General features: G+C 46.8%; 1 protein-coding gene across 1 annotated transcript in view; it reads left to right on the top strand.

Annotated features, from left to right (window-relative positions):
- The first annotated feature begins 615 nt into the window (after positions 1-615).
- LOC126237322 (uncharacterized) overlaps positions 616-10185 on the top strand; it is a 245021-nt gene continuing 235451 nt past the window's right edge. The window contains exon 1 of the mRNA XM_049947291.1: positions 616-738. Within this exon, the coding sequence (XP_049803248.1) occupies positions 657-738 (82 nt within the window). The 5' untranslated portion in view covers positions 616-656. The remainder of the gene's footprint in view (positions 739-10185) is intronic.

The raw sequence follows: 10185 nt of genomic DNA, 5'->3' as shown, positions 1-10185 counted from the left end.
GTAAGTATTGTTTGTATGCTGTGCAAAATTCATCGAACAGTCTCTCTTACTTATGAGTAAAAGTGTACCTATAGCAACAAATGCAGCCAATAGTAAGCGAAAAAATCATGAAATTTCACTTGTAAAAAAATTGTTTTGTTATGTTTTTGAACTTGCGCTGCTGCGAGTGTGAATCCTGAATCCTTCCTGGTCATGCTGACAAAGTCTTATGAATTTACTTGTAAAAGTATAGACAGTGGAAATTAAAATGTCCTGTGGTGCCTCTCCTGCTCCAAGTCGGCCCGTTTGACGTCCTACCCCCCTTAAACGAACTTATATAAGTAAATTATCCTCTAATGCTCTGGCTAGGTAGGCTGGAGTATGCGTCCAGTGGGTGGGTTCTTTCAGCAGCTCTGTGGACAATAGGCAATAACTCAGACTCTCGGACCTCCGGAGCGGCCGGACGTCGCCGGCAGCCGCTGGGTAGAGTGTCGCATTGCGACCTACTGGCGAGGGAGAAGTGGGCGGTATTGCGGCGCGTGCGCGTGCTACCTTAACACGCTAATGTCCGCCCACGGCTGGAGGGGCGGCGTCTCGGTTTCTGGGCAGGCGGCGTCGTGGCCGAGGGGGGCCTCAGGCGGCACTAGTCCTCCGGGCTCTGCACGCGACACACGGCGATGGCGCTCCCCAAGAACGGACAACTCCTTCTGGCGGCCTGCCTCATCGCCGCAGCCGCAGCCGCCGCCTACGGGGACCACGGTGAGTCGCCGAACACTTCCCCACACAAACGCTACCGACCACTCTGGTGATAACTGACCGATGCAGAATTATAAAACATTAGTGTCCTCACGGATTAAATAATATTTGTCAAATGTGCTCCTCAGCTTATATTAGGCTGGTGCATAAGTTAGTATCGTATTTGTTTTTCATATTGGTATTTCGGTTCCTGTGGTTGCATTTCATCTACATCTACATCCATACTCCGCAAGCCACCTGACGGTGTGTGGCGGAGGGTACCTTGAGTACCTCTATCGGTTCTCCCTTCTATTCCAGTCTCGAACTGTTCGTGGAAAGAAAGATTGTCGGTATGCCTCTGTGTGGGCTCTAATCTCTTTGATTTTATCCTCATGGTCTCTTCGCGAGATATACGTAGGAGGGAGCAATATACTGCTTGACACCTCGGTGAAGGTACGTTCTCGAAACTTCAACAAAAGCCCGTACCGAACTACTGAGCGTCTCTCTTGCAGAGTCTTCCACTGGAGTTTATCTATCATCTCCGTAACGCTTTCGCGATTACTGAATGATCCTGTAACGAAGCGCGCTGCTCTCCGTTGGATCTTCTCTATCTCTTCTATCAACCCTATCTGGTACGGATCCCACACCGGTGAGCAGTATGTTCTCGAAACTTCAACAAAAGCCCGTACCGAGCTACTGAGCGTTCTCCTGCGTAGTCTTCCACTGGAGATTATCTATCATCTCCGTAACGCTTTCGCGATTACTAAATGATCCTGTAACGAAGCGCGCTGCTCTCCGTTGGATCTTCTCTATCTCTTCTATCAACCCTATCGGTTACGGATCCCACACTGGTGAGCAGTATTGAAGCAGTGAGCGAACAAGTGTACTGTAATCTACTTCCTTTGTTTTCGGATTGCATCTCCTTAGGATTCTTCCAATGAATCTCAAAAAAATGGCTCTGAGCACTATGGGACTCAACTGCTGAGGTCATTAGTCCCCTAGAACTTAGAACTAGTTAAACCTAACTAACCTAAGGACATCACACACATCCATGCCCGAGGCAGGATTCGAACCTGCGACCGTAGCGGTCTCGCGGTTTCAGACTGCAGCGCCAGAACCGCGCGGCCACTTCGGCCGGCCAATGAATCTCAGTCTGGCATCTGCTTTACCGACGATCAACTTATATGATCATTCCATTTTAAATCACTCCTAATGGCTACTCCCAGATAATTTACGGAGTTAACTGCCGCCCGTTGCTGACGTGCCATATTGTAGCTAAATGATAAAGGATCTTTCTTTCTATGTATTCGCAGCACATTACACTTGTTTACATTGAGATTCAGTTGCCATTCCCTGCACCATGCGTCAATTCGTTGCAGATCCTCCTGCATTTCAGTACAATTTTCCATTGTTACAACCTCTCTATATACCACAGCGTGATCCGCAAAAAGCCTCAGTGAACTTCCGACGTTATCCACAAGGTCATTTATGTATATTGTGAATAGCAACGGGTCGCGCGGGATTAGCCGAGCGGTCTAAGGCGCTGCGAAATGGCTCTGAGCACTATGCGACTTAACTTCTGAGGTCATCAGTCGCCTAGAACTTAGAACTAGTTAAACCTAACTAACCTAAGGACATCACACACATCCATGCCCGAGGCAGGATTCTAACCTGCGACCGTAGCGGTCGCTCGGCTCCAGACTGTACCGCCTAGAACCGCACGGCCACTCCGGCCGGCTAAGGCGGTGCAATCATGGACTGTGCGGCTGGTCCCGGCGGAGGTTCGAGTCCTCCCTGTGTCATGTGTGTGTGTGTTTGTCCTTAGGATAATTTAGGTTAAGTAGTGTGTAAGCTTAGGGACTGATGGCCTTAACAGTTAAGTTCCATAAGATTTCACACACATTTGAACACAATAGCAACGGTCCTACGATACTCCCCTGCGGCACGCCTGAAATCACTCTTACTTCGGAAGACTTCTCTCCATTGAGAATGACATGCTGTATTCTGTTAGCTAGGAACTCTTCAATCCAATCACACAATTGGTCTGATAGTCGATATGCTCTTACTTTGTTGTTTAATAGACTGTGGGGAACTGTATCGAAAGTATCGATTGTTGTTGTGTATTTGTAGTTCACCGTTGCTGTTTGAGTTTACACATTGCCATTTTGTCATTTGGAGATAGCGGGTGGAGCTGTGGACACTTTAAAATGCAATTCCAAGTGGAACAATCTGAACAATTCCTACATATTTTGACTTCAACAGACAGGTGACAGCATCGGAAACGGGCAGAAAAATTTGTGCCGTGTGTGAGGATAATGCCAATGGACAGAGCGGGGCCAGAAAATGGTTTCCCCTTTTTAAAGGGGATCGTTTTCACGTCAGTGACACTCCAAGTTCAGGAAGACCTCCGGGACTTGATGAATATCGTTTGAACGCATTAATCCACAATGATCCGTGTCAGTGTACTCGAGAATTGGCAGATATGATGAACTGTGAACATTTCACCATAGCGCGACTTTGCATCAAATGCGGAAGGATCAAAAATGGGGAGTACGGGTAATGCATGCTCGCTAAGCCAAAATAACACAAATCAACGGGTAGCCATGTGTGCATCTCTGCTTGGTCGTCTTCAAATCGCTCGTCAGCAACCCCACCATTCCTATCCTGTATCGTTACTCGTGGCGAGAAATTGGTTCTTTATTCTAACGTAAGGACAAGAAAGGAATGGTTTACCCCAGACAACGCAGCAGTATGCCGTGCAAAGACCTGCGCGCATCCGCAGGAGAAAATGTTATGCATCTGGTGGAACAGCGACGGTGTGGTGTACTACGAATTGCTTTCCCGAAGTGTAGCCATCACTGCTGATATTTACTGCCAACAACTGAAACATCAGCAGGCGCAGTCCACGAACAACGACCAGGAGGTCTTCATGATGTGATGCTACCCCACGATAACGCCCGCCCGAATTTTGCTACACTGACAAAAAACACAAGACAGGAGTTGAATTGGGAAATCATTCCGCACCCACCTTATTCACCTCATCTTGCGTCCTCAGATTTTCATCTTTTCCGCTCTCTATCGAAGAACCTTCAAGGAACTTCCTTTCCTGATGAAAGAGCTCTCCGAACATGACCCGTTGAGCTCTTTGCCTCAAAATCAAGTGGGTCTCTGAACCGAAAAGTTACCCCAGCGTTGGGACGATCTTGCAAATAGTGAAGGAGAATATATTATTGGTTACTGACGTCTCTGTTATTTGTATCTGTTGTGGTTAACTTAGAGAAAAATTGCTACGAACTTATGCACCAACGTAATGCTTCAAGAAATTCATACTACCATCATAAACTGCTGATAATGAAATATGCTTCATTGGTTCAAATGGTTCAAATAGCTCTGAGCACTATAGGACTTAACATCTGAGGTCAGCAGTCCCCTAGAACTTAGAACTACTTAAACCTAACTAACCTAAGGACATCACACACGACCATGCCCGAGGCAGGATTCGAACCTGCGACGTAGCGGTCGCTCGGCTCCAGACTGTACCGCCTAGAACCGCACGGCCACTCCGGCCGGCCAATCCTGTCTCAATCGCTTCTGAATCACTGCTTCCCCTTCACGTCCCTCGACTCCCATTGCTGCCGTCTGGTTTCTGTACAAGTTGTAGCTAGCCTTTCGCTTCCTTTATTTTATCCCTGCTACCTTCAGAATTTCAGAGCATTCCAGTCAACACTGTCAAAATCTACAAATGAGGTGCCACTTAGTGTCTAAGACAGGTCATGTTTTCACAATATTAAATTATATAATATAAAACATATTTGATTTCTTAAAATAAAAAAAAAATCTTTAACATAGTTATAGCTTTACATACTTGGAAACGTAAGACTAATTAGGTAATGGAAATGCTTAAAATTAGAGATTTATATAGTCAGAGGATAGGACAATTGGTAGATAGGAAAGTGTTTAGATTTGTAAAATAGCACCACCGATGCTGTCCAAGAGGGGTCACCTCAACCTCTCACTCCTGGGCAGCAACCAACCCATCTACTACTTTTCGTGATAGGACGAGGACCTCAGTAATAGTTTGAGCCTCTCGCACTCCGACGGCGTGATACACGCCTAATTTAGGTTACTCTACGCGGCAGTTTGAGCTGTCCTCTACTTCTACATTTGTCTTACAATCTGTTATTAGCATCTAACGAACGCTTCCTTCCCCGATACTCTGGTGACTACGCATTTAGTCATTCTGCGTTTGCCCGTCTCTGCCTGTCTCGCTGTCGTCTGATCTGCTACCACTAAACTACCGTAGTCTGTTTACTAGACGAGGACAATGGTACGCTGTGCCGGCTGGCGCGACCGCTACGGTTGCAGGTTCGAATCCTGCCTCGGGAATGGATGTGTGTGATGTCCTTAGGTTAGTTAGGTTCAAGTAGTTCTAAGTTGTAGGGGATTCATGTCCTCAGAAGTTAAATCCCATAGTGCTCAGAGCCATTTTTGAATGGTACGCTGTCTGATGATCACTGGGTGCGCGTGTAATTTAACGGCCTCGGTTAAACCGTTGAAAAAGAATCAGCATCTAGATTTACGATTAATGGCAAATACAGCTTGCTGAGAATTGAAAGTAATATGGAATTTCGCAGAAATCACTTCACTGTAATACGACCTTTTTGTTTCGGGAGTAACTGTTAAGCCTGATTTACAGCTGAGCCAAGAGAAGCGAATGAACACGAACGAACGAGAATTCTCTCTGGTGTAAACAGAATGCCAGCGCATGGGAACTGCATTCGCAAGTGTTCGCATTGTCGGTCTATTTCGTGTCCTCTCCGCTTAGGTGTTAACAGTACAGAATGCTCTCCTCTGCTATCTTGTCTAATTTCGTTGTTGGTGTGAGTGGCATGGGCGACGCAGTGGCCTGAAAAGAACGTAATGCTGCTCATAGAAGAATATAAGTGTACAGGTGCTTCTGGGATCTAAGGGATCCACAGCGAAAAAGGCGAAAGAAAAGATTGCGATTGTTAGAAAAAAATCCGAAGCTCTTTAAGAGCCAGTTGGGACTTGAGGAAGACGTTAAATTCACTAGACGCTTGCATCAGGCTGGGACGGAGTGAATAAGTACAAGCTCCATAGATTTTTGTTGAAAAGGAAAATTCCTTGAAAGTAAACATGTGCGAAAATATATGTGCTATGCTCATTAAAATTGATGACCTGATCATTCTCATTGCTTACGCTCATGCCAGCTGTAATTACGTGACTGATGCATCGATGTTATGTTAGAGATTTTTGATGATAAACAAAAAATGTTTTACACGAATCACGCTATCCCCCACTAAAAAAATTATAGCAAAATTTATAAAGTAGCCTATGTGATAGGTCGAATATATATTTCATGTTTCATTAATCATATTGTTCGCCCCCGGTAGCTGAGATACGTGACTCGTTCCAGGTTGCATACAATTCATATGGTGGACGAACCACTGTGTCCGCAGTGCAATGTTATAGACACTGAGGAGCATCGCCTGATATGCGGTCCTTCGGCGGACGTATGGTGTTTGGCCAGAAAAATGATCGCCTTCCTCCTTCAGGTGGGGCCGCAAACAATAGAACCACGCACACTACTTCTCCCAGATAGGACATATTATCCCCGAACGAAGACAAACGCAGTGACTTGGATTCCAGGTTTGACTGTGCGTTATCTTTTCCGAGACGGCAGAAAGAATGTGCTTGACTTTTGGGCCTTACTACAGGAACATCACTCACAGCTTATGAGACATCCGAGATATCGAACATACACTCCTGGAAATTGAAATAAGAACACCGTGAATTCATTGTCCCAGGAAGGGGAAACTTTATTGACACATTCCTGGGGTCAGATACATCACATGATCACACTGACAGAACCACAGGCACATAGAAACAGGCAACAGAGCATGCACAATGTCGGCACTAGTACAGTGTATATCCACCTTTCGCAGCAATGCAGGCTGCTACTCTCCCATGGAGACGATCGTAGAGATGCTGGATGTAGTCCTGTGGAACGGCTTGCCATGCCATTTCCACCTGGCGCCTCAGTTGGACCAGCGTTCGTGCTGGACGTGCAGACCGCGTGAGACGACGCTTCATCCAGTCCCAAACATGCTCAATGGGGGACAGATCCGGAGATCTTGCTGGCCAGGGTAGTTGACTTACACCTTCTAGAGCACGTTGGGTGGCACGGGATACATGCGGACGTGCATTGTCCTGTTGGAACAGCAAGTTCCCTTGCCGGTCTAGGAATGGTAGAACGATGGGTTCGATGACGGTTTGGATGTACCGTGCACTATTCAGTGTCCCCTCGACGATCACCAGTGGTGTACGACCAGTGTAGGAGATCGCTCCCCACACCATGATGCCGGGTGTTGGCCCTGTGTGCCTCGGTCGTATGCAGTCCTGATTGTGGCGCTCACCTGCACGGCGCCAAACACGCATACGACCATCATTGGCACCAAGGCAGAAGCGACTCTCATCGCTGAAGACGACACGTCTCCATTCGTCCCTCCATTCACGCCTGTCGCGACACCACTGGAGGCGGGCTGCACGATGTTGGGGCGTGAGCGGAAGACGGCCTAACGGTGTGCGGGACCGTAGCCCAGCTTCATGGAGACGGTTGCGAATGGTCCTCGCCGATACCCCAGGAGCAACAGTGTCCCTAATTTGCTGGGAAGTGGCGGTGCGGTTCCCTACGGCACTGCGTAGGATCCTATGGTCTTGGCGTGCATCCGTGCGTCGCTGCGGTCCGGTCCCAGGTCGACGGGCACGTGCACCTTCCGCCGACCACTGGCGACAACATCGATGTACTGTGGAGACCTCACGCCCCACGTGTTGAGCAATTCGGCGGTACGTCCACCCGGCCTCCCGCATGCCCACTATACGCCCTCGCTCAAAGTCCGTCAACTGCACATACGGTTCACGTCCACGCTGTCGCGGCATGCTACCAGTGTTAAAGACTGCGATGGAGCTCCGTATGCCACGGCAAACTGGCTCACACTGACGGCGGCGGTGCACAAATGCTGCGCAGCTAGCGCCATTCGACGGCCAACACCGCGGTTCCTGGTGTGTCCGCTGTGCCGTGCGTGTGATCATTGCTTGTACAGCCCTCTCGCAGTGTCCGGAGCAAGTATGGTGGGTCTGACACACCGGTGTCAATGTGTTCTTTTTTCCATTTCCAGGAGTGTATTACGCAAATTTTTTAGGGAGTGCCTTGCTTGATCCCCCACCCAGTTGGGGTGTCCCGGGTAGGAGAATGTAATTATTGTCTATAAGTATCAGAACAAGACAGGACCAGGACAATGGAGAGGATCCACAAACACACGTGAAGACGTACCCGTCACCAACGCGAGGTATGACGGGATTAGCGAGGTACGCGCCTAAAAGAGGAACGTAGAACGTTATTGTTTTGTACTGACAGAAGCAGGATATTTTATTTTATTTTTTTCACTATTATGTAAAAAAAAGTCCACTTATTTACGTTTCCCAGGAAAATTTTATTTTCTAAAGTCATCGTCTTATATATTTAAAAAAAAATGCTAGGATCAGTTTATGTTTGTTATTGTTACACCGAATGTAAAAAAAAAAAGTGTTTAGCGTGACAGAATGTCAATCCTAAGGGCTCGGGTTCGATTCCCGGCGGGGTCGGAGATTTTCACAGCGGATGGGTGTTGTGTTGTCCTAATCATCATCGTTTCATGCCTAACGACGCGCAAGTCGTCGAAGTGCCGTCAAATCGAAAGAGTTGCACCTAGCGAACGGTCTACCCGACGGGAGGCACTACTCACAGGACAATTTTTTTCATCATATTTTATTTACATTATCTTCTTCATAAAAAAATCCTTGAAGTGCTTCGCGTATGTTACTGCACACGTCAGAAAATGAGATGTACTGTCCCTCACGAAGTAGCAAATGTGCAAAGTTTTGGAATAATGCTACGAAAAGCTAAGCTGCAGTTCGGTGCTAAGGACGCTGCATCCAGGCGTTTCACGCTGACGAACAAATTCAGGCACCTAACTCGTTCTTTTCCTGTGTCAGTTTGCTTACTTCGTCAAAAACAGTGGCCTCGCCACGAAAAAATTACTTTTATGAATACCAAAGTTTTGCATCGTGGCTCTAACTGTATACTGTTGTATACTGTGTGCCAATTATTCCCTCTAGTGTAAACGCTTGTTCGCAGATACAAGCGAGTGGTATAGTGAGCACTAGAGAATCATCTGCGAATGTTTGTTCGCACGGGTTCGCTTCCATTCGCTCCGGCGTACGATGGATTACAGCTGTCATGTTGTCATTCGAAGCTGCATACTGCACGAGTTGCGGAGACCCTTTAAAAGTAAGACGACGTCACTCCACGCTGCTCATGAATGATATCTTCTCATATGCAATTGGCGTAAAGATGGTTCAAATGGCTCTGAGCACTATGGGACTTAACATCTATGGTCATCAGTCCCCTAGAACTTAGAACTACTTAAACCTAACTAACCTAAGGACATCACACACAACACCCAGCCATCACGAGGCAGAGAAAATCCCTGACCCCGCCGGGAATCGAACCCGGGTTGGCGTAAAGCCTGAGTTGTATAGTAAGTAATAAAATTCCTTGTGGCTCAACGGGCTGGTGCCAGTCTTTCGATTGGACGCCGCTTCGCTTACCCCACTAATCGTACCTGGGAAAGGGGACCTACAGTTTAACGGTGAGTCCGGACTATATGTCGTCCCTGTCGAATCTTCACATCACTGAGACGTGAAGACGAGGTTAAAGATAGACTCAAAAATTTCAGTGTCTGATCAGGACTTTAACATGCGACCTTTTTATTTCCGGGCACGATACTCGTCACTAGATCGGCAAATAATACAACACAACCAGGAAAAATCTCCGTCGTTCCATCAGGAAACGATCGCGCGACATCTCAGTTTCCAGGTAAGCTCTTTTCCGGTTCTTTTTCTTCCCAACTCTCCGAATAGCACGGTCTCTCCAAAAATGCTTTCTATGGCTTCTTACATTACAGTCTGCAATGGTTTTCTCCCTTTTACTTCTTCTCTTCTTTTTCTTATTTAATCTTGATTCTTGAAATGAAATTCAACCAGCTTAAAATGGAAAAAGAGAAAAAAATACCTTCTTCAGGATAAGACCATTAGCAACGCAAGGACGTCGACGACCATCGTTGAATTAATACTTGCATTTCCCGTCAGTGCAAACCAAGAGAAATGATTAAAAACTTTCGGAACCACTCAACGTATTTTTTTCCCACGCTGTTGTCGCGTGATCCAATGTCAGTGTTGCAGATAAGACTGAAAGTCCAATATATCCAAAGTGGCTATAGTGATCGAGTAGTGAGTGAAATGAGCCACGTACCAAGTATACGATGTGCGGCTAGAAAAAAACCGGACTGTTGCTGGAAAAAACATTTATTTACAATTATTTACAATTTCATGTTATCTCCTTCAATGTAC

The sequence above is a fragment of the Schistocerca nitens genome, chromosome 2 (assembly GCF_023898315.1).
Source record: "Schistocerca nitens isolate TAMUIC-IGC-003100 chromosome 2, iqSchNite1.1, whole genome shotgun sequence".
NCBI lineage: Eukaryota > Metazoa > Arthropoda > Insecta > Orthoptera > Acrididae > Schistocerca > Schistocerca nitens.
This window is presented reverse-complemented; position numbering and strand designations above follow the sequence as displayed.